Source organism: Protopterus annectens, chromosome 10.part0 (genome assembly GCF_019279795.1).
Source record: "Protopterus annectens isolate FY-2018-M chromosome 10.part0, PAN1.0, whole genome shotgun sequence".
In the NCBI taxonomy this organism is placed as follows: Eukaryota; Metazoa; Chordata; order Ceratodontiformes; family Protopteridae; genus Protopterus; species Protopterus annectens.
The window spans coordinates 1,240,981,654-1,241,007,620 of record NC_056744.1 but is presented as its reverse complement, the minus strand read 5'-3'; the positions used below and the strand labels follow the sequence as shown (position 1 = coordinate 1,241,007,620).

Genomic DNA, 25,967 nt, shown 5'->3' with positions numbered 1-25,967 from the left:
ATCCAAGAAATAAATCTTTCTGACACAGAACAGACAGCTGTCTGCTATCCTTAACTGAGGACAGCAGGGAGGAGGAAGGAAGCAACCTGAAGGCTTTATCTGAGGAAACATATGACAGAAGGGTCTGCAGCAGGATCCTTGAAAAGAAATTGGCAGTCCTTGAGTACCTTGTAGTGCCTGTTTGGCTTTTTTTGGAGCTGGAGGCTGAGAGCCCGGATGGGTGGAAGTGGCTGCAAAGGCATCCAAGAAAGCAGGAATTACAGGAGGAATAGCTGAAGGACTAGGGGGACTGTACTATAGGAGGTCGTACTAAGACTTCTGGACCTCAGACATTTCTGTACTGTCCCATTTGAAGTGGTCATACATTTTAGATATAGTCTCAGAAGAGAAGTCTTCACCTGAGGTAGGATGAGGCCTAGTTCTCTTCTGAGTGGAAACAGGGCAGGCCAGAGGGGAAGCAGGACGACATGACAGAAGCTTAAGTACCATAAAGGCATTAAAGTGGTCCTGGGAGAAGTTAAGCCATGCCTTCTGTGGGTCGGGGGAGGAGAGACATGCTTGTATTTTTGTTTCATCTTAGCAGGGGTATTTGTACGATGCAAAGAAAGAGGGCCAGACGCAGGCCGATATTCCACAATATTAGAGTCAGTGCCCTCCCTAACAATAATCTGGTAAAAAAAACTGTAAAAAAGAGCACTTTGGAAGAAAACACCAAGCTGCTGAGTGTAATTCTTTAATAAAGCCACTGTAAACACGATGCACAGGCCAACAAATACACAAACACCCACAGATTAAAATGCATTTTCGTCCCTATAAAGACTTCATCAGATGGATGCATACCCTCTCTAAATGTATGTAATTTATATTAAAACCAAAAAGCATTGACCAATCAAGTAAAGCATCTCATTAAACTATTTAAAAGTTTTTTTTACATACATAAAATCTGTGAACATTAAAATTCTAAAAAAAAATATAAAAACATAATAAATACCACATATCACAAATTACCAAAAACATAATAAAAAAAATGTGTATATACACACACACACACACATACACACATACACACACACACACACACACACACACACACACACACATACATTAAGATGTTTTATATAATATAGTGTAAAAAAACAAGGGATCAAGATTTCCATGTCTGTTCATTCCTTCTTGAAGACCTCCACTACCATCTAGTGGCCAAAATGAAAATCACAGTAGTGTTACAGCTTTGCTGCTCTTAGGTCCATAGGTAGGTACTAGGCTATTGGCTCAAGGGCCTAAGTAAGCCTAGCCAACAAGGTTCCCTGGCTTACGCCACCCAAAAAAATTATTTTCCTGCGTCCCTGTCGAGCAGAGCCACAGAAGTGATCCCCGGGTTGTATTTCCTATTTCCCATCCACTCATCAAGATTTTTCTTGGAGTGCTAATGAGGAACTTTGCTCGACATAGATGGGTAGCTTGTTCCAGAGTATGGGAAGTCTCTGGGACAGCAATCTATCCCTCCAGCATGTCCTGTTTATTGTGGTGACAAGATTTAGGTCCCTAGAGCGTGTTGCTCAGAGGGATTGAGATGTCTTTAGGTGCAGCATGTCCAACAGCTCTGGTTTTGACATAGCTTTCTTTATATGTTAGGCAGAGATCACCATTGAGTAGGCGATATGCTACAGAGTAAAGCTGGAGTATTTTGAGACGGTCAGTGTAGGGCATATGTTTGAGGCCAGTAATCCTCTTTGTGAGGTACTTCTGTGGCCTTTCCAGCTACTGCAGATGTCTTGTGAGGTACATTCCAAAACGGGCGTTGTACTCTATAATGGGTCTAATGAGTGTCGAGTAGAGGGGAACGACAACCTCTTTTTTCCTGGATGAGAACCCTTTTATGATGAGGTGTGCCATGTAGAAGGATTTCCTGACTACTGTGGCAATGTCATTATCAAAGGACAGACTACTGTCCACCAGAGTCGCAAGGTCTCTTATCACACATTCGGCGTTAAGTAAACTGCCACCTATATAGTAGTTCATGGGTACGGAGTTTTTACCAAAGGGTATGACAATGCACTTTTTGGTATTGAGCTTGAGGCCATGGCTCTGACACCAGGCATCTGTCTTAGTGAGACCCTTCTGTAGGATGTCCACATCATTTGAGTGCTCGACTATGGCTCCTAGTTTGTAGTCATCTGCGAACTTCGTTAGCCAAAGGCCTTCTGTGTTAGCCTGTACTTCAGAGAAGTAGATATCAAACAGGAGAGGTCCCAGGACTGAACCCTGTGGTACTCCACTTGTCACTGGTTTGAAGTCAGATTTGGAGTCTGCAACTTTTACAGTGTGGGTTCTGTCAGTGAGCCAGTTGGCAACCCATCTTGTGACGTAAGGATTTATACCTAGTTTAGTGAGTTTATCCATAATTCCAAAATGGGGGATGGTGATGGAAGCCTTGGCGAGGTCAAGATAGGCTGTGTGAACCACCTTACCCTCGTCTACAGGTTTGGTGACTGCCTCAAAGAAGTCGATCAGGTTCAGGAGGCATGATTTGCCTTTCACAATCCTGAACTGGGTGGGATCTACAGTTTGGAGGTTACCAGTGTCTTTGTTTATGAGTTCCATAGCCTTACAGACCAGGTTCATCAGGCTAATAGGGCGATAGTTCCTGGCATCAGTGGTGGCCCCCCCTTTGTGGAGTGGGATAACTGTTGCTGTGCACCATTCAGAGGGCACAAAGCCTGATGTGAGGCTATGATTGAACATGGTGCTCAGGTGGGGAGCCAGTTCATTCTGAAGTTCGTGTAAAACGCAGCCTGGGATGTTGTCCAGTCCCATGGATGCTGTATTTTTGGCTTTAGAGAGTGCAGTTTTTACCTGCATAATTGTGATTACAGGGAATCTGCATTCTTCTTGTGTAGATATGGGCCCTTTAGGGGGTGAGGGGGGGTAAAGTTAGCACTGAACCTATCTGCCAGGATGTTGGCAATATCAGTTGGTTCTGTAATTTTCGTGCCGTTGTGCTGTAACTCAGATTAGATCTGGGTGTTGCCATTGAGATTCCTGACATAGCTATAGAATGCTTTGTGGTTGTCCTTAGAATCGGTGGCGATTTTGTTTTCGTAGCTTACCTTAAGAACAGTGGCCAGTCAATGATACTGCATCATTCAAGCCTGGAGACTTGGTGGCTTCTAAAGTTAATTGCCAGAATAATTCCCTATATTCCAACCGAGTCTCCCGTAACCCCCTATTATGTCCTTAGGTACTACTTCTAACAAAAAAAATGGTATATAAGCATTCTGACATGTAAGTTTATGTTTATATAGGGCATTTGTTCCTAATGTCATAATCATGCTCATAGATTCTAGGTTTTCATTCATTGTATTTCACTGTTGCAGTCATTACATTTGGGTAATCTGCTGGCAGGTTGCCCTCAGTCGGGCTGATTAACAAATTCTTGGGTGCTGCGTCAGTTGCTGTCTCTTCTTACATGACGTCAGGGGTATTAAACATGCAGCAGACACCATTACATCAGTCTTTCTTGCCACACTGTGTCCGAAGCAGAAGCAGTTCGCAAGTGCCGGTCGGCCGACTCCTGAAATTTTCGTTTTCGAGTTTCAGAACCGAAGTTTTCAACTAAAAGCTAAGGACCCCGTTGGGGAAACTTTTTCTTACTCCTTTGCGATGTCAGTAAAAGTTAATAATTGTATTACTTGTGGGAAGCAAATACCTCATAAGGACTTTCATTTGTACTGTATTCCTTGCCTAGGCCCTGACCACGACGTACCTTGCTGTCGGTTTTGTGCTTTATTTAATCAGCGCACTATCCGTCGTTGGTACATTTTTGCTTCAAAATATTTTGGTTCTCGGTTTAATTATCCAGAAATTACGTTGGTTAGCCATCCGACTACTGGAATACCGAAAAAACACAAAGAAAAAGACAGAGACAGGCCGTTGAGGTCCAAAACTGCCGACGACGCTTCTCCTAAGCCAGTTCGCCAGTACTTAGTGAGGTGCTTTCGCAGCCCATGATACCTGCTACTTCTGATTCTCAGGCCTCTACTGAAACCCATTCGGAGTCCGGTATGCCGCGAGATACTTCACATATGGAACCCGAGGATGTCTCTACCTTGGATGGGTCCAGAGCTGCTGAGTAAGCACCGGCTTCTGAGGATGTATTCAGGCCTACAGACTTGCATATTAAACCAACTCCAACTTCAGTGTTAAGGCCTAAATCTCGATCTATGTCTAAAAAAATGATGCCCAGGCCACATGTTCAGGCCCCTATGCCTAAAAAACAAATGATCAAAATGGCTGAAGATTTAATTACTCTAATCAGGGGTAGTCAACCCCCCCCCCCCCCCCCAGAGGCCTAGGATTGAATTTGACTGAGTCTTCTGAACAGGACTCTGTTTCTTCTTACTCTTCTAATGAACTGGATTTGTCCATACCTACTTATGAGGACTCTGATGCAGAGGATTCCATTCCCTCTGCTTCTCCACCTGAGGATTTCTCTTTTGGGGAAACTTTACATACCTTAAGGGAGCATTTCCACTGGGAAAGTCAGGATTTCTCTGAATCCAAAAAGAGTCTTGGGGATTTCCTTCTTCTTCCTCAGCATAGGCCTTTGGCTATACCTACTGTATTAGATATTGTTGATGATGTGTTTTTGGAATCCAGTATGGCCCCAGATTCCTTGCCTTCAGCCCCTAGCAAACCAGACAGGTACTACATGGTTCCTGACTCCCACAAATTCCTTTTCAAGAATCCTGTTGTGGACCCTGAAACTATTTCTCAGGGGCCCAAGGGCATTAAGGCTTCTATTGCTAAAAATCCTACCCCTTCTGATAGGGGACTCCAGGGCGCTGGATAGATGGGGTAAAATGGTGTATACTTCTGCAACCTTAGCAATCAGGGCTTTAAACTGTCAATTTCATATGCTAAAATATTAACAGCATATCATGGGACTGCCTAAACAGAAAATTATGTTGATTTCTGACTGTGTGGAGAATAAAGATTTGCAGGATTTATTGCATTCAGCTGAACAAGTTGGCAAACATACTTTGCAATATGGTTTTGATTCTTTAGAGGCCTGTTGCCAGGGCTGCTGTTACTGCGTCTTTGCTTAGAAGGCATGCTTGGCTTAAGGAGCAATCTCTGCCTGATCATGTTAAATCAAAACTTTTGGATGCTCCTTTACAGCAGGACCGCCTATTTGGCAGTAAGGCTGAAGAAGTTCGAAAAAAGATGGAAGATAAAGCTAAATCTATGCAAACTGTTTAAGATTTCTTACAATTGCAACCTCCTAGATTTAGTAGGCATTGGCCTACTAAGAACTGTTCCTTTCCAGCTCCTTCCAGAGCCAATACGGCCAAACCCAGACATTCCAAAAGCACTAGGTTTCAGTCCCCAAGGGACTGTCAGAACTAAGCAATGGGGTGCTTCCACTTCCAAATCTGGAAACAAGGCACCAGCCTATGGTAAACAGTCTCTATGACTTCCCTTTGAAATTACCAAGCACTAACCTCCTAGCCACCCCTTTGGGGGGAAAACTGGCTCTTCATTCAAGAAACTGGCAACTTATAACCCAGGACAAATGGGTTTTAAACATAGTGTCCCAAGGATACAGATTTAATTTCCACTTGCTGCCAACTCCAAATGGGTGGCCAGACCTGCCCCCAAATCAATGGGTAGTGGCTCTGAAACAAATTCTTTCCCTCCTAAACATGGGGGCTAGTACCAGAAGAGGAAAAGGAACAAGGTTTCTATTCCAGACTTTTCCTGGTACCCAGAAAAGACAAATCATGGAGACCAATTCTGGACCTGTCTACTCTAAGCACCTTTCTGGACATTCCAAAATTCAAGATGCTGACTCTTCACCAGTTACTTCCTATGCTAGGCAAGGATGCCTGGTTGGCAACTCTCGACTTAAGAGGCTTACTTGCATATCCCAATCAGGGAATCTTGCAGAAGATTCCTACGCTTCAAAGCAGGCTGCATGCATTATCAGTTATCTGCACTGCCCTATGGCTTGTCTACTGCGTCCAGGGTATTCACAAAGTTCCTGGCTTCAGTAATTGCATTTTGCAGACAAAGAAGTATTCAAATATATCCATACCTGGACGATTGCTAATTCAGGCAGAAAACCAGGCCATTCTTCTAAAACATCTGGCGTTTGTAAAAAGAGTTCTAACCTGTCTAGGGTACACCTTAAACGAAAATAAATATCAACTGGTACCCTATCAAAAGATTACATTCCTGGGTGCAAGCTTGAATACAACTGCCAAGATGGCTTTCCTTATGCCAGAAAAGCAAATTCATTTGGTGACTTACTTCATACAGGTAGCCACAAAAGCCCTGCTATCTGCAAGGCAAATACTGCAAACCTTGGTGTTCATGGCCTCCTGCATTCTTTTAATTCCATATGCAAGACTGCATATGAGGAAACGTCAGTGGTACTTAAAAAGTTTATGGAGTCAACATTGTCACAGCCTGGAAACAATGATTCCTATCATACCTTGCCTGCATCTAGAGTTCCTATCGTGGGCAGAGGCCTGTCACCAAAACAAGGGACTGCCATTCACACCACCCCCTGCCACCACCCAAACCCAAATTACAGACGCATCAGATTATGCATGGGGGGGCTCATCTGGCAGGGAAGTGCATTCAGGGCAAATGGAGCCCAAATCAAATGCACCTTCATATTATTCAAAAAGAAATGCTAGCTGTACAGAATGCACTGACAGCCTTCAAGGACTGCCTTCAGCCAGGACAATTACTGATAAAGATGGACAGCACCACGGTTACGTGGTACATAAACAAGCAGGGGGGTACACATTCCTACCCCCTCTGCAGACTAGCCATGACATTGTGGAACACGGCCTTGAGCTACCAAGTACAACTACAAGCCCAATTATTGCCAGGAAAGCAGAATGTTCTGGCAGATGAACTAAGCAGAAATCTCACGGACCCTCACAAATGGAAACTGGAACCACAGATTTACAACATGTTGACATGCAAATGGGGGAGCCCAGACATAGATCTTTTTGCATCACCCCAGAACTACCAGTTGGACAAATTTTGCACAAGAACTCATCACAAAAAGCCTGGAAAGTGGATGCTCTGTCCTTCAGCTGGAAAAGCCTATCGGTCTATGCCTTTGCTCTCCAAAGTTCTACTAAAAGTCAAACAGGACAAACCAAAAATAATTTTGATTGCTCCAGACTGGCCTCGCCAACACTGGCACCCTCTCCTGCGCAACGTGTCACAAATTTCTCCATGGCACCTGCCTCAGACACCTTCCTTACTGTCTCAGCAGGAAAACCAAATTCTGCACCTTCAGCTCCAAACATTGAATCTTGCAGCTTGGCTAATCACTTAAATTCCTCCTTAGCATCCCTCAGCAAACCTGTGATAGATGTCATTTTGGAGGCGAGACGACCTAGTACTAGAAAATCTTATGCTGACAAATGGAAAAGATTCTGTGCCTGGAATAAGTCTCAAGGGATGTGCACAGCAGTGTCCAATTTACCTCAGATTTTGCAATACTTAACTGAGATGCTTCACAAGGGCCTGTCTTTTTCTTCTCAATAAAATTCATGCCTCAGCCATTTCAGCTCAGTACAACATAGACCCCCCTCCCTCTTCTCTCATCCTCTTCTGAAGCAGTATCTCAGAGGGGCCAAAAATTTGAGACCACCAAGGAGAGCTCCAACCCCTGCCTGGGACCTTAACTTTGTATTGGAGAAACTCACTCTACCTCCTTTCGAGCCAGCTGCAACTGCAGACTTAAAATTTCTTTCCTGAAAAACAGCCTTCCTTTTAGCAATCACTTCAGCTAGAAGGATATCTGAATTACAGGCCCTTATGGCAGTGGAGCCTTTCATCATCTTTCATGCGGACAGGGTGCCACTCAGGACCAATCCATCATTCATGCCCAAGGTGGTATCCAATGTGGCTCTTAATCAGTCCATTCATTTGCCAACTTTCTTTCCCAATCCACAGAACAAGAGAGAGCGGATTCTACATTCATTGGATGTACACAGACAGCTTAGATTCTACTTGGACAGGACTAAATCTCAAAGAAAATCTGAACAACTGCTGGTAGCATTTGCTGCAGGGGCAGAGGGGAGGGCTATTTCAAAGCAAACTATTTCTAAATGGATAAGCCATTGCATTCATTTCTGTTATAAGCACCATGGATAACCTATCCCCCAGGGGATCAGATGTCATTCCACCAGGGCTGCATCTACTTCAGCAGACTTTCTCAGAGGTGTTCCTACCAGGAATATTCTAGAAGTTGCTACCTGGAGTTCAGTGCATACTTTCACCAAGCATTATCACTTACCAATTTTCTCTAAATCCAGAGCTGGCTTTGCCACTGCTGTTTTGCAGGGCCTTATAGCTGTTTCTAATCCTGTATAGATCCATCCTCCCAACCTTAGCTTTGAGAATCTACCCAAATGTAATGACTGCAACAGTGAAACACGATTAACATAGTACAGTTGTTCACTTACCATAAATGTAGATGTTCGAGTGTATTCACTGTTGCAGTCCTGGTTACCCTCCCTCCAACCTGTTGCAGTCCTGGTTACCCTCCCTCCAACCCCGTTTTTTTTTTTTTTTTTATTATACCTCTTCTTTCTTTTACTGCGGTGGTGCTGCGTGCGGTTTAGTATTAGCCTCACAGTTGTTCGTTGCCCGTTCGATTCTCGATTAAAGCGTGCTGTGTGCTGTGACAGTGAATGTGCGTTCGCCGTTGAAGGTTGTACCTCTTCTTTCTTTTACTATGCTTAAAAGCGTTTTTGGTGCATTTGCTTTTGTTTGGAGGTATATTTTTGTATTTTGCTCCCCATTTGGGGGGCACCTGACATCTGGGGCAAGAAAAACTGATGTAGTGGCATCGGCTGCATGTTTTATATCCCTGACGACCTGACGTCATGGAAGAAGAGACAGCAACCGAAGCAGGACCCAAGACTTTGTTAATCAGGCCGACTGAGGGCAACCTGCCAGCAGATTACCCAAATGTAATGACTGCAACAGTGAATACACTCGAACATCTACATTCATGTTAAGTGTACACAAATGTATTTTCTGTTTTCCCTGTATAAAATGATGGACACTTATCACACATTGCTAAATAGACTGTAAAAACGGACGTCAAGCGAAGAGCCACCAAACTGGAAAAATTAGTATTTATTTGAACACTGAGTTATATTAAAACAATAAAAAGTTTCTCTATAATCCACAAGTGATCCACAAGTAAGCGCTTTAGTTTAGTATCTATTAAACTTCCTCAGACGATCCACAAGTAAGCGCTTTCGTTTAATATGTATTAAACTTCCTCAGGTTTGAGGAAGTTTAATACATATTAAACGAAAGCACTTACTTGTGGATCACTTGTGGATTATAGAGAAATTTTTTATTGTTTTAATATAACTCAATGTTCAAATAAATACTAATTTTTCCAGTTTGGTGGTTCTTCGCTTGACGTTCATTTTTACACATTGCTAAATAAACCAGTCCACTTGCATTGCAATTAGCAAAATGTTTACTATTTGTACTCACTAGGTAAACAGTTTCTCTTCTGTGGATAAACGTACACTGTGGACAACAGCCACATTTATATGTGCCCACTTTCCCTTCTTTTTGAATAATTTTGTTTCCTTTATTATTTTTAAGTATATTTTTGATCTGTCCTTTTCTATAAATGAATTTCAGACTTTTTTAAAGATTACCTCTAAATCAGAGATATTCTTAAACCTATCACATTCTTTTTCCAAAATCCCTTTAATTATGGCTGAATCTCTGTTAAAATCAGTAACAAAAGCATCCTCTAACTCATTTTCCTTACTAGTTGTTACACTTCTTGTGTCAATACTAACAATGTTTTCATGTCCTAAAATGGGTGCAAATCTGCCCTTTCTGCCTTTTAACACTTGCTTTTACATTTCTCCTATTAAATTCTCTCTTTCCTTAAACAATTTAGTTAAAAATTTACATTCTTCTAAAAAGTCACGTCTTTTATAGTCATTCTGTATCCTCGAACAAATTGCCCTTTAACTGTTCCCTTCTTTTGGTGTGGGGGATGTGAGCTGGTGTAAAACAAGTAAGTTTAAGAATGTTTTTTTTCTAAATACTGTTGACTTAAATCTAACCTCATCCTTCTTAGTAGTGATGTCTAGGTAGTTTATTTTCTCATAATCTATATTATATGTGAATTGTAGGAAAGAGCTAGTTCCTGAGATATAGTTAAAAAATTCAAAAAATCTTTCCTCTGTGTCAGTCCAAAACAGGCAAATGTCAACCAGGAAGCGTTTGTAAAGGTTCCAACATCTAACATATCCAGACCCCAGTATGTATTTCTCCTCCCAAAAGGAAAGTATAATGTTTGCATATATGGGGGCACAATTAGCACCCATTGCTACTCCCTGAAGTTGCTGAAAAAATTCTCCTTCATAGTGGATGGAATTGTTCTTTAAAACCATTCCCATTAAAATTAATATCAAATGGAAATTATGGTTAAACTTTCCATATTTTATCAAAGCTTCTTCAAACCACCCCATCTCTTCATTATGGGGTATTGACGTAAACAAATCCATTATGTCAGTGGTTATAAAAATAACTTTGTCATACATATCTGGTTTAATGCTTCTCATTATATCCCAGGAATCTTTCAACACACTTACTCCCTTTGAGGGCATAACTTTAAGCTTGGTGTCTAACCATTTTGCTAGTGGGGCATTAACCGAACCTTCCAAGACCACTATAGGTCTTAAAGTGGGGTCCCTCAAGTTCTTATGTATTTTGGGATCTGGAAAATAGAAGGTACTTTTGTTTTTCCTATATACAGGTAGTTAAAAAACATAATGTCACCAGGGTAACCCCCTAGGACCTTCTGGCACAATAAACCTGGGCTCCCTGGATGTCAGAGACAGACGTCTAAGAAGCCTCTCTGGATGTGCAAATCTCTGGAGCCAAAGCAGTCTGAAGCGGGCTTGGCTTGTGGGTTCGGATCCCGGTCAGCGCACGTCTCCAAGCTCTCATGCACTTCAGGAGAGACGTCCGACTCAAGAGGCACAGCTTCAGGTTCGGGCATCTGTTTTTTGGTCTTACGCTTTGCAGGCTCTGTCGTCGAGTCTGGAGGGGTATCCATCGCACTCTTCGCTAGAAGCTTAGGCCGTTGGATTTCTAGGTAAATCATGAGGGAGGATAACTGACTTCAGAGACTTTTTGGGACAAAGGACTGACAGATGGTACAGTTTTTGTGGTTGTGCTGAGGGCCAATGCAAAAAAGCCACTGCATATGACTATCTTTGTATGGAATCTGTCTTCCACAGTCACACTTCTCTTTTCTGGATGACATGAACCTCAGTAAAGAAAAAGATAGCAAAAAGACAAGAAAAGGTTTCCCAATCTGGCACTTATCTTAGTAAATCACTGATTCAGACAGCAGAGCGATGTCTGAGACTGGCGATCCGACTGATGACAAAAAAGTTCTGAGGGTGGTGCGTACATACGTCTCTTTTATGTCCGATGTCTGTTGGTGGCCTACATTAGATGTACCACACAGCCTAGGTAGTAAATGACTTCGATATACTGGCCCACGTCGGGTCGTCAACTTGGCAGGCAAATCCCTTATGCAAGGAATACTGCAACAAAGAAGAGGAGGATATCTTTTGTTATAGTAAGTTTCAACACAAATAATCTTTCTTCAAGGTTTAACTCAGAAACTCTTTGAACCATTAGACAAATGAGATCTAAATTTTTTGTCATGGAAAACAGTCTTTCTGGTAGCAGTAACTTCAGCAAAAAGAATTTATGAACTCTAGGCTCTTACAGTGAAACCCCCTTGCATCATTTTTCATAAATATAGGGTCTGTCTATGAACTAGCCCTTCTTTTTTTCGCCTAAGGTGGCTTCTGAAACTAATATCAACCAGTCTTTTTTCCAAATTTTTCCAATAAGGGGGAGAATACATGTTACATCTCTTTGATGTACCTAGACAACTGCATTTTTATTTTAACAGGACAAAACAGTTTAGAAAGTCAGATCACATTTTCATATCCTTTTCATCAAATCACTGAGTCAAGCAGTTTCTAAGATTCCCCTGGCCAAATGGATTACAGACTGCATTTGACTGATTTCTTCTTAAAAAGACTTAGCATTACTAAGGCCTGCCTGAGCTCATTCAACTTGATTCTTGGCTACTTCATCAGCTTTTTGGTCAAGGACTTCTATTGACGACATTTGTGCAGTAGCCAAATGGTCCAAAGCCTATACTTTTATTTCACACTCAACTCAGACATCATATCGAGAAATATAGCTTCTTTTGGTTCAGCAGTGCTCTGGAGTATCCTTCCATGAGGGCCACCCAAGGTTTACGTAGCTGGGGACTCTGTCCCATTAGTGAGAAAGAATGAAAAGGACAACATCAGATTTATAAGTTATGTACGCACCGTAACTAGGCATTTGTGTTGTCCATTTTTATTCTTCTTCCCATCTGTCCCCATCCTTTTTGCTTCTAGATGAATCTATTGGACTGTGTTTGGAACCTACTGTTCCAGGTTTGAGCCCTGTCTTCATTTCTGTTTATCCTATTTTTCTATTGAAAAACTGGAAGATGAGACAGCAAACTTGATCTGAGGCAATGGGGATGGAGTAGACTATTGTGGGTGGAGGGAGGAGCTTGAGAGCTGGATTGAAAATTCTAGTATATGTGGCTGAGTTGGATCCAGGGATCAGATCCAAACCCATTAGTGAGGAAGAATGCAAATGGGCAACAAAGATGCCTAGTTATGGTAAGTACATAACTTATAATTTGTTTCAGTGAGGAAAATTGTAAACAATATGGTAACTAAAACCTCATTGCATCATGTTATGTTTTTTTCTTTTGTAGAAATTTGATACTTTTATTATGGCACTTGATGGTGGACAGCAGATAGACCTCAGCAGTGTTCCTCCGGCTTTAGAAGGTATGTCTGGTAGATATCATGTTTTATTAAAATAATTTAATAATTTGCTACCAGGAACGCTGTTTTTTCTCTTTTTCAAGGAAAAATACAAGAAAATCATGAATTTGGGTTGAAAATTGAAAAAAAAATGGGATTTTCATGAAATTTGGGATTTCAGACTAGAGCCACTTCTTTGTTGTTTTATTTGTCTGCTTATTTATGCATTTGTTGTCCAGGATAGAACACTAGTCAAGTGCAACATTTTCATGCTCAGCCTGGAGTTTACAGCCAGGAAACACGGTAGAAAATCATAAAACAAGTAGGTTACACAGTGATTTGCATCAAAAATATAGTAGTACAACAAAAACAGTTAAACAGCATTGATGTTATAGGATTATGCAGTACAAAATTTGCCACAACCTGCATTTCTGCTTGCAGTAAACTGTTTGTTTGAGTGTTTTCACTGTAGCAGTGTGTGTGTGTCTGTGTGTGTGTGTGTGTGTGTGTGTGTGTGTGTGTGTGTGTGTGTGTGTGTGTGTGTGTGTGGGTGTGTGGGTGTGTTTGTGTGTATATCTTCATATGCAGTAGAAAATTATAATGAAGTCATGGTAATGACTGGAACTTATACTTAATATTTAAATACTGTGGATTTAATTTCCTGATCTCATTTTTTGAAAAATGGAACTTCATTTTTTTTTAAGAACTGCAAGTCAGTGACCATGTTTGTAGCCTGATTTGAGGTCATCCTGATGTTCTTTGTAGTGACTCTTTAACATATTTGATTGCCCTGTTAAATGCATCCTAAAGTGTTTTTAATGTATGAATCCTCTAGGAATTGCTTTGTTTTAATTATTACTTCAAATCTTTGCTTGAAGGTAAATGGGCATCATAATGTTTTTATTTTATTATTATGAGTGTGAGAAGACAGTCCAGCCACTGAAGAGTGCTAGTATATTTTAAGTATGATAGGAAGCACATATATACAGTGGATAGCTTTTAATTGGAATTTTTAGAGCATATCATGTTTGCATAGGATATCCATTTCATAATGTAACGGTCTGTAGCACTGGCATTCGCATGGTGTGTTTTTTTCCTGTCATTTTTATCCTGTGTGCCTGCTGGCTGTCAGTGTTAGTATTTGTTCCTGCTGGCACGCAGGCAGTCTAGGGGTTATTTCATAAATAGTTCTTAGTGCCCCCAATGCTGTTGTGCCTCACGCTAAGTGGAGATTGCAGTGTCAGGTGCTAGTAGTGCATAACTCCAAACACAAATCCTGCTACAATGTCATGCCATGGTATGTAATCCTATGCATGCCACTGAAACTTTGCAGCTTGGCACAACATTTCATTAGGAACTACTTAAGTGGTAGGTCCAGCAGCCTTCCTTCCTTCTGAGTGGGTGAGCCAGCATTGCTTACCTCTGCACTGTTCAGCCAGTTAGCTGCTGTTGCACCTGGGTCATTGATCAATCCTGAGTTGATTGAATAACAAGCCCTGTCCTCTTGTGTAATAGAGTCTGCATATTCCAGTTAGACAAAAATTGTCTTACAGTCCAATTTGGAGGTATGGATTGCAAATTTAGTCAAAGCACAAGCTGTAATCTATCCCCATATATATAATGTGTGTGTTTTTTTCTACTTAATGCATGTTAACTCTCTCTCTCTTCCCATTACTCTGAGAAGCAGACACCTTCTGTCAAGGATATCTGTTAGTGGTTGAGGGTTGGCATACTAGTTAAGGTGTGTACCTTGTAAACAAGAGGTAAAAGGTTTGATTCTCACCCAGGGGAAATTGGCTAGGCTTAAAATGGTCCACAACGGCAGTTAGCCTAGTGATTTCCAATGAACCTATGACCTTTATGCAACATTTGGATCACAATTATTTATTTTTTAATAGAAAAGGTGGTATTACTTTTGATTTGTAGTGACATCATTCTTTCTATTTCAGTGGTGAAGTATCCAATTTCTTTTTCTTCTTTCAAAGAACCTTTCTCACCTTGAGCTGAGTACTTCCATTGGCCCCTTCTTTCTCTTCCAGGACTCAAGCTTCCATACATTTTATACCTCTTTCATCCAGTCGATTGTCTCATTGGCCTTCTAGACTTCTTATTCTGTACCTGATCTGTCTGATGATTGCTGATGTCTGTGTGTATTTGATTTTGGATTGGAGTTATTCATTTAAGGTTTGGTCCCTTCCATTTTTATATTTATTCTTGTATTGCACTTTTCTTTGTCTTATTTTTTTTTTGTTTTGGAGTTTTAAGACGTCATGGCTAGGGTCAGTTAGAAAAAGATTTTTTTTTCAGACAGTGAATAAAATTCAGCTAATTAGTGGGAGCAGCTGAGAAATGGCACTCCTTATTTAGCTACAAGTATTTAGTGGCATCTTTATTTAGCTGTACTGCTGTGTGACTTGCTATTCTCTGCCTGACTGTTGCTGATCGTTGTTCACATTTGACTATTGCTGAACTCTGTCTGCATTTGACTATTGCTGATCTCTGTCTGCATTTGATTTTGGATTGGAATTATTCATTTAAGATTTGGTTGCATCCATTTTTTATCTTTACTGTTGTATTGCATTTTTTTTTGTTTTATTTTTTAATTATTTTTGGAGTTGTATGAGGTCTTGGCTTGGGTCAGAAAAGAATCTTTTGCAGGCAGTGAAAAACATCCAGCTAATTAGCTGAGAAATAACATTCCTCATTCAACTGTAAGTATTTAGTGGCATCTTTATTTAGCTGTAGTACTATGTGATTTGCTGTTCTCTGCCTGACTATTGTTATTCTCTGTCTGTATTTGATTTTTGCCAGTCACCCACCCACTCTATTCCTGTTGTGCTTTTAGACTTGTGGCTTTTGAACCCCCCCCCCCCAAATATAAGTCTGACTTTGGAAACTCTTCCCAGTCTCATCTCATCAGCTTATTCTGCTGAACACTGAGAGATCATCCCCCGTAGTCTCTTAAACCTGAATTATCTTCTATTTTCTACCTTCCCACTTACTAATAAAAAATGCAAGTTATTCAGCTGCTGTTGTTGTATTTGTGCTTATTCTTGTTTATTTTACTTTTTGCTGCATGTTCTTGAATTGTTCGGTTGCATTTAATTTGCTGTAGTTATTATTGCTTATTAGTAGCCTGATTACATTGTAACTGTTATTCTAAGTCTCTTTAGTTCTGATTTAAGCACTTGGACTTCAGACTAGTTAACTTACATTAGGAAGGATTGTGGTATAGTGTTGTGGCAGAAGAGGTAGCTTACACCCTTATCTGTTATTCTGAATGTGTCTTTTTTCTGTTAAGCACTTGGGCTCCAAACCAGTTATTGTACATTATGTAAGATTGTGGTCTACACTCTTGTGGCAGGAGAAAATAGCCTATGCCCTTCTGAGTTGGGAATTGCTGGTGTAAGTCTTATTGTGCCTTTGACTGGCTAGAGGGCTAGAATGTTTAAAATGTGACTGTCTATGCCTGAGGCATTTAGAGACCACACTACTTTAGAAGAAGTGTTGCTGTTTTTTGTGAAACTCTATAAAATGTTAAGACTAGCATTACCATGTCCACTGTTTCAACACTTGTTTTTTGCTGCATTGAGTATTTCTGTGTGTCTAGGCTTTTTGTTCTTTTTTACAGTCTTTGGTTAGAATTGCCTGGGTTCCACTTTAGTGGGAATACAGGGGACCCAAGTCATTTTCTGGCCCAGGATTGTGAAAGCAAATAATAAGTGTGTGCTGTTTTTGATTGGCCACAGGGCCTTGTTTGTATTTGTTTTTTATTGAATCTCCATTGCCATTTAAATATCGCAGTTGCATAGTGCTTGGCTCATAACCTGCGAGCTCAGAGGTATTTGGCGGCAATGCTTTCCCAAGGCCTTTAAACATGTACCAGTAATTACAGTACACAGTTTCACTGCATTTTGTTGCTGAAGTTCTCTGTTGGTATTAAACACTAGTTTTATTCTTGTGTATTGAGTATATGCCGGGCTAGATCAGGACTTGCAGTTCCAGGCCAGTCAGCTCAGAGATAACGGTCTAAGAATTCCAAAGTTGCTGTTTGCTTTGATCTGCTAAATTACTGTTGCATTGCAATTGTTCCTGTGACATCCAGACTCCAGCAGATTGCCAATATCCCTTGCTAGTAACTAAGGAGCTTCAATCCTCACCGCTGATTCCAGTGTGAGACTGTAACTTAAACACGGGTAATATTTCACAATTTCCGCTAAGAGCACAACAGGAACACACTCTATAATCTGGGACTGGACTGTGTACTTCTGTACTTCCTTGATGTAACTCCTTATTACATGCTTCAGAGCAATGTGTCCTAGTTAAAGACCTCTGATACGCTCACACTTAAATAAATTAAATCTCACACATCAAAACATTTTTGGGAAAGCCTGACACAGATGGCCAACTGTGCCCCTTCCCCAAAATAATCTGGTGACTTGCTGCCACCAGTCAGAGTGCCTACATGCCCTTTTAAAGGGTTACCCAGTTTTGAAAATTAGTTTTTAAAATGAATGATAGCAAATGACCTAAAGCAGCCAGGCTTTCAGAGTGGTCCAGGCATTCTCAAAGCAGGTATAAGCATTCTCATATCTCTAAAGAAAACACTGACTGACCAGCCACAATGTAAGTTAAAAATATTTAATAATGAGCAAATGATTAAAAATATAAAACAATAATTTCCTATAAGCAGGCATAACTCAATCACCAGGAAAATGAAATTAGTACTGAAGGATAGAAATCCAACATTTAGAAAAACTGTTTAACTGATTAAGAAAAACACAAAAGGCCAGGCACCAGAAACCTCTGCAGCTGTAAAAAATGAAGAACAGGATACACACAAAGCTGCTGAGAGTAGGCTCCAGAATCCACAATGAACTTGAAAAATACCAGGAAACGAATCTATGCAGAACTGCTTTATTACAACACACTAGCGCTTTCACAAAATGCTTCTTCAGATGTAAAACTGATACAAAAAACCACACCTTAAATAGCCAGGTTGAATAATCACATGATGCACTCTAATTAACTTTTAAAAGGGAGACCTTAAAATCAGTTTAAAACATACATATACACTACATAAACATACACCCTGCATAAAGAACAGATATATAACAATATATATATAAGCACATTCTAATGAGCATATAAGCATATTTAATAAACAATCTACGATTATTATAAAATAGAATAAAAAACAAATAAATAAATAAAAGACAGGAATTACCTATGTAGAGCTCTTTTACCAAGAACAGGCTTCAAAGGCACCTGTTCATTTAAACCATGACCATAATTGGCTCTAAGCATGACTATCCACCTAGCCTCTACTTCCTCAGTTCTAGCTCTAATATCACCCACTCTAACACTCTCATATGTCCTAGAGACAACCATAAACATAAACTTATGTTGTACACCCATATTTTGTACATGCTTAGCTAAAGCATTAGTATTACTCCCTTTACCTATATGGTAATAATGCTCTCTTATTCTATCCTTTAGAGAACAATCTGTCTTGCCAACATAGAAACATCTACAGGCAACACAGTTAGCTAAATAAATCACGTGCATAGTTTCACAATCAGCCTGAACCCTGATGTCATACACTCTTCCTGTGTCAGGATGTGCAAAGAAAGGCTCTTTATTAATGTACTTGCACTGCGAGCATTTACCACATGATCTAGTACCAGGTACTGTCGGGGCATACTTTACTTCCTTAACATTACATAACCTTCTTCTTAAATTCTTCTTATTCTTAAAAGTGAACTGAGGTCTGGGACCTATAATTTCACTTAATTGCGGATCAGTTTACAGAATATCCCAATGTTGGCTAATAATTTCAGTATACCTCATAACATCTCTTGAGTAAGGAATACAAACCATAATATTATTTGCTCTATTGGTATTGCCACCAGCTGACCTTTTTGAAAAATAAGGTTTGGCCCTACTCTCTCTCAATTTAGAGACTTGAGTAGCATTATACTCTACCATCCCATAATCATAACCTCTCTCTGTAAGCTCATTAATGGTCTTATGTTTCTGCTCTTCAAATTCGCTATTCTTTGCACTCAATCTAGAAGCCCTATAGAATTGATTCTGGACTACATTTCTAAAGACATAGTCTGGATGCATGCTATCCCTAGATAGCAAACTATTAACGTGACATTCCTTTCTATATAGTCTAGTTGACATCACATTAGAACTGTCCTTTTCCACTATCACGTCCAGAAAATTTATACTAGCATCTGAATAGTTCAAAGTGAACCTCAAAAAGGGGGTGGTACTGTTAATGTACTCAACAAAACTCATTAGTTCTAAAACAGAGCCTCTCCACAAAATAAAAAGGTCATCTACAAACCTTCTATAAAAAATAATTAAATCTTTAAAAGGCCCTTCTTCTAAAAAATCTGTCTCCCATTTCATCATAACAGCGTTCGCATAACTATTCGAACAGGCACTACAAATCGCCACACCATTCTTCTGCCAATAAATCTGATCACCGAATAAAAACACATTATTCAGAAGAACAATAGACATCAAATCAATGTATAAATGAATTTCATTCATACTATATAGATTACTACTCATCAGTTGTTCTTTCAAAAAAGCAAGCCCTATATCATTGGGTATTACTGTGAATAATGAAACAACATCAAGGGTAACAAACAAATATTCCATATTCAACGTGCCACAGTTAGTGCCTTCATACAGATCACGGAGAAAGTGCTCAGTATCTTTAAGAACAAATACTGAATTATCTATTAAGGGCTTCAATTTTTTCTCTAAAAATACTGAAATACATTCCGTGCACCATCCCCTTCCTGCAACAATAAGACGCATAGGGGGCCTAATCAGATTCTTATGCAGCTTAGGTAAACCTTGTATAATAGGGATGGTATAATGAAATACCCTAAGAAACTTGAAGAGATCCTCTGTCAATAACCCTATTTGCAATAAAGACTCTAATTATTTATTAACCAAAATGACCATTGATTGCATATGAGCTCTGGTTATTTTCTCATAAAAGTCAACATTATTCAACATTTCATACATTAAACAGTCATATTCCTGTCTATCAAGTAAAACAATCCCCCCACCTTTATCATCATTTTAAAATCAAAAATGATGTCTGTAATGGACATGTTAGCAAAATGGCGCTACATTTGCCTACCAGCTTCAGTAAGGAATCTCATGCCTCATATGAAGCACGCAATGACGTAGATTTACAAACTGAAAGTGAAAGCGTTGACATACAACAACAGGAGCAGTCAAGAGAAACTACACGCACCTTAGTAGGAGCGCCTCTTTCCAATTGCACACAGAATGATAGTGCATCTAATTTAGGAGCCAGAAAAAAGACTATTACTACTTCGGCTGAAGTGCATAGGGAAGCGGAGTGTAATACTTCCACTGCTGATAACAGCGGAGCTATTGCTATTCCAGCACAGCCTCATGGAGTAGCACCATTTTTTCATTTGAATTTTCCACTTCCCATGAGGGACAGTTCATCGAATCGAAAGGGAGCACAGCGGCAGAACAGTCAGCACAGAGACAGAGGGAGGAGTACAACGCGATACAAGAGGAAGCACGAGGAAGAAGTGAACAAAGTGTATACCATCAAAAAGGCGTTTCAACAAGTAAGACATTAGTGACTAACTTAACAAAACGTGAATTAACTGCTTTGGAAGTCAATATTTTAAGTAAAGGTTTATCGTTTATACCAACTGCTAACATGTCTATTACAGACATAATTTTTGATTTTAAAATGTTTACTAGGAACCTTACACTGAAGTATATGTTTAAACATAACACTAATACTTCAGAAACTTCTCTGAGAAAACCAAGTACTTTTATTCCTAAACCTATATCATTAGTTAATGCTTTTGAACAAATGTGTTTATCTGATTTCTATAAAGTCTATGAAAATAGATATTTTAGTGGTAGAAAACATAATTTATCCAAGGCTGAATTTGAGGCATTGTGTGCTCTTGAGAACGATGTTAACTTTGTAGTTAGACCAGCTGATAAAGGTGGGGGGATTGTTTTACTTGATAGACAGGAACATGACTGTTTAATGCATGAAATGGTGAATAATGTTGACTTTTATGAGAAAATAACCAGAGCTCATATGCAATCAATGGTCATTTTGGTTAATAAACAATTAGAGTCTTTATTGCAAATAGGGTTATTGACAGAGGATCTCTTCAAGTTTCTTAGGGTATTTCATTATACTGTCCCTATTATACAAGGTTTACCTAAGCTGCATAAGAATCTGATTAGACCCCCTATGCGTCCTATTGTTGCAGGAAGGGGATGGTGCACGGAATGTATTTCAGTATTTTTAGAGAAAAAATTGAAGCCCTTAATAGATAATTCAGTATTTGTTCTTAAAGATACTGAGCACTTTCTCCGTGATCTGTATGAAGGCACTAACTGTGGCACGTTGAATATGGAATATTTGTTTGTTACCCTTGATGTTGTTTCATTATTCACAGTAATTACCCAATGATATAGGGCTTGCTTTTTTGAAAGAACAACTGATGAGTAGTAATCTATATAGTATGAATGAAATTCATTTATACATTGATTTGATGTCTATTGTTCTTCTGAATAATGTGTTTTTATTCTGTGATCAGATTTATTGGCAGAAGAATGGTGTGGCGATGGGTAGTGCCTATTCGAATAGTTATGCGAACGCTGTTATGATGAAATAGGAGACAGATTTTTTAGAAGAAGGGCCTTTTAAAGATTTAATTATTTTTTATAGAAGGTTTGTAGATGACCTTTTTATTTTGTGGAGAGGCTCTGTTTTAGAACTAATGAGTTTTGTTGAGTACATTAACAGTACCACCCCCTTTTTGAGGTTCACTTTGAACTATTCAGATGCTAGTATAAATTTTCTGGATGTGATAGTGGAAAAGGACAGTTCTAATGTGATGTCAACTAGACTATATAGAAAGGAATGTCACGTTAATAGTTTGCTATCTAGGGATAGCATGCATCCAGACTATGTCTTTAGAAATGTAGTCCAGAATCAATTCTATGGGGCTTCTAGATTGAGTGCAAAGAATAGCAAATTTGAAGAGCAGAAACATAAGACCATTAATGAGCTTACAGAGAGAGGTTATGATTATGGGATGGTAGAGTATAATGCTACTCAAGTCTCTAAATTGAGAGAGAGTAGGGCCAAACCGTATTTTTCAAAAAGGTCAGCTGGTGGCAATACCAATAGAGCAAATAATATTAAGGTTTGTATTCCTTACTCAAGAGATGTTATGAGGTATACTGAAATTATTAGCCAGCATTGGGATATTCTGTTAACTGATCCGCAATTAAGTGAAATTATAGGCCCCAGACCTCAGTTCACTTTTAAGAATAAGAAGAATTTAAGAAGAAGGTTATGTAATGTTAAGGAAGTAAAGTATGCCACCTGGTACTAGATCATGTGGTAAATGCTCGCAGTGCAAGTACATTAATAAAGAGCCTTTCTTTGCACATCCTGACACAGGAAGAGTGTATGACATCAGGGTTCAGGCTGATTGTGAAACTATGCACGTGATTTATTTAGCTAACTGTGTTGCCTGTAGATGTTTCTATGTTGGCAAGACAGATCGTTCTCTAAAGGATAGAATAAGAGAGCATTATTACCATATAGGTAAAGGGAGTAATACTAATGCTTTAGCTAAGCATGTACAAAATATGGGTGTACAACATAAGTTTATGTTTATGGTTGTCTCTAGGACATATGAGAGTGTTAGAGTGGGTGATATTAGAGCTAGAACTGAGGAAGTAGAGGCTAGGTGGATAGTCATGCTTAGAGCCAATTATGGTCATGGTTTAAATGAACAGGTGCCTTTGAAGCCTGTTCTTGGTAAAAGAGCTCTACATAGGTAATTCCTGTCTTTTATTTATTTATTTGTTTTTTATATTTTTTATTTTTCTATTTTATAATAATCGTAGATTGTTTATTAAATATGCTTATATGCTCATTAGAATGTGCTTATATATATATTGTTATATATCTGTTCTTTATGCAGGGTGTATGTTTATGTAGTGTATATGTATGTTTTAAACTGATTTTAAGGTCTCCCTTTTAAAAGTTAATTAGAGTGCATCATGTGATTATTCAACCTGGCTATTTAAGGTGTGGTTTTTTGTATCAGTTTTACACCTGAAGAAGCATTTTGTGAAAGTGCTAGTGTGTTGTAATAAAGCAGTTCTGCATAGATTCGTTTCCTGGTATTTTTCAAGTTCATTGTGGATTCTGGAGCCTACACTCAGCAGCTTTGTGTGTATCCTGTTTAACTGATTAGTTATAGTTTTCCTATCTGACTAAAGAACACTGTCCCTGATCTAAACTAAATTATTACAACAGAGGAAAGACAGGGTTACAGTTATTGATGAGTCATTTTGGGTATCCACTGCACAGTACAACTGTATCTGTCAACTGACAAATGTTACTGGCTGTTGACTGGCAACTATAACTTGCAGTTGACTAACAACATCTGACTGTTAACTGACAACAACTGTCTTCAGGCCATTTTATAGACTAGCTTAACTGTCACAACTGTTCCAGTTCTAATTTTCATTTCATATTTTGAAAATCAACCAACAGCTGTTTACTAAAGTTCCTTCCTCTCTTTCAGTCTCTGACAGTAACACATAGCAACTGTCAATATTCCAATGACATTGCCTGCAGATCAGCTGATTCTGAGACTGTCTGCATTTAGAATCTTCTTCACAAATATGCAAGGTTAGAAATGTAAATGAACACTGTTCAAGTCTTTAAAACATTAAATACAAACATATTATAATTCAGTATGTAAGAACTTGTTTACAATATCATAGCTAGTCATCCTGGCATGTAGTACATAGGTTAATCTGAAATTATGTGCAAAAACTTCAGCCAGACATGTTAGCACTGATGACTGTGTCTAATTTCTTCACAGTTCCATTGTTTAGAGAAAGAAAACTGTTTTCATTTCTTCTGTTTTTAAATTAATTTTAACAGTCTGCATCTATTTTAGCTAAGACCTTTAAGTCTATACATAGTTGCACTGCATTTTGCTGTTTAAACAGTCTAACTGTTGGTATTAAACCCTAGATCTGATGCTATCCGTGTCATCGTTCTTCACAGATGGGTCTAGAATCTGAGCTCAGATCCAAGCTGACCACTTTTCAGACAGATCCAGAGCTCAAGCTTCTCCCCTTCCCATAATCCCTTGCTACCTTCTAACCCTCAGATCTCGTTTGCCACTGAATCGCTCCAGACATGGTCCAGGCTCAAGCTTTTTGGGAATATAGATAAGTGGTATTTTGTTGGCTTTCTTCTCTCTCTTTCTTTCTTTTTTGAGCGATATTAATGTATTTAACTGCTTTCTGTTTCATTTTAATCTGTATTTCCTCCCCTCCCTGTCAGAACCTAGTGTTTTCTTAGACAGGTTCTCCCCTCCCCTTCAAGTGCTTGGTGCTTTGTGCCTTTTCTTAGTGTAGTCTTTCTCAAAAAAAAAAAAATCTTTGTTATTTTGGCTGTGTGAGTGTGGTATTTTTGTAGTATGGCTTGTTAAGCCTGTTGGTTTTAAGAGATGCTCATCATGCAGTTGGAGGATGTCATGCTCCGACTTGTATGAGGAGTGTCTCTACTGTCTAGGGTCAGAGCACCTGGAGGTTAAATGTGACATTTGTGCCACATTCAACCCCAGGGCCCTTGTAGAGCACCTCAAAAAGCTTCTCCTCAAAGGCTTGGCACAGGGTGGCCCTCTGTCCTCAGTCTCCCTTTCTAAGTCTTTGCAGGATCTGAAGAAGAGACCTCCTCCTCCTACCCCTGGGGTATCTTCTTCTTTGCTTCTTAAAAAGCTGAGGCTGTTGAATCGCAGAGCTCTGAGTCCAGCCTCTTCGGCTTCTGATCCGAGGTCTGTCATTCCCAGAACTTTGGATCAGGCTCTCTGGTCCGGGATCTCACCAGATCAGAGGCCTTTGGATCCAAGTAAAAGTGGACTGTCCCCAGATCAGAACAGTTTGTTTGATCTGGCCAGTATGGCTCCCAAGTCTTCTGATCCTAAAACGTTGGATCTGACAGTAGCGTTGGATCTTGTTTTAGAGGGATCCCCTCCCGCATCCTCTGGGACCCAGTCAGATCTGAGACATCTGAGCCGATTTCCTCCTTGAAGCCACAGAACTTCAGGATCCAAGGCTGGATCCCCAGCAAGATCTGGCCATTCCTCAGCTTTGTCCAGGTCATCCAGAAGTCTCCTTCCCTTGGACATGGATAGGATAACGAGGAGTTTCATTAAAGCCCAAATTGAGTTGGGCCTGCTGTCGTCCCCAGCCCATGCAGCTAGGGAACTCTTCCCATCCACAGGTCTCTGCTCTCCTCTTCCAATCCAAGCAGAATTGGAATGTCAGGACCTAGAAATTCATAGTGAGAGGCTGACAGTGTCTGGAATCCCCCGCTTCTCAACACCATCAGGGTCCCTGGCCGGCTCTATTCCGCAGCTCTTGGACAAAAGTGGGCCTCATCTCCGAGGGGTCCATGCTGGTTCCCTGGGGATGGATTTGGGTCCGGATTTTTTGGACCACTCCTTTCCCTTTGGGCTTCTGCATTGGACAGCTTTGGGCCGATATCGTCCGGGGCTTTGGCACTGCATCAGGATCCCTTCTCCCTTCCCAGCCACTGAGGATGGGGGAGGGGCTTCATCCAGTCTGTCAGCCTTCCAGGCAGTAGAGAGAAACTTCTTCCGTTTGGTAGATACCTCTTGTCCTTCTCAAGGTCCACCCCAGCCTTTCTTGGGATTGGGTGCTGATGCCTCACCATCCTTCCAGGGTCAGACCTCTCGCAAGGGCCTTCAGATGTGCATTGGCCCCACCTGGGGTACCCATCTCTTCCAAGTCCTCCCCTGAGCCCACAGTGGAGGAGCCCCCTCAGAATTGAACATGTAAGAGGAGGCACTTGGACTACACTAGAGAGTCCTTCAACGAGAGTCCCTCACAGAAGACACTGATTTTGAGAAGGGAGCTGGGTCCCCTAGACTTTAATCTGAG

At 40.1% G+C, this 25,967-nt stretch overlaps 1 protein-coding gene across 1 annotated transcript in view; it reads left to right on the top strand.

The window, feature by feature from the left end:
* CC2D1B (coiled-coil and C2 domain containing 1B) overlaps positions 1 to 25,967 on the top strand; it is a 2,494,855-nt gene that overhangs the window by 714,945 nt on the left and 1,753,943 nt on the right. The window contains exon 8 of the mRNA XM_044085963.1: positions 12,878 to 12,953. Within this exon, the coding sequence (XP_043941898.1) occupies positions 12,878 to 12,953 (76 nt within the window). The remainder of the gene's footprint in view (positions 1 to 12,877; positions 12,954 to 25,967) is intronic.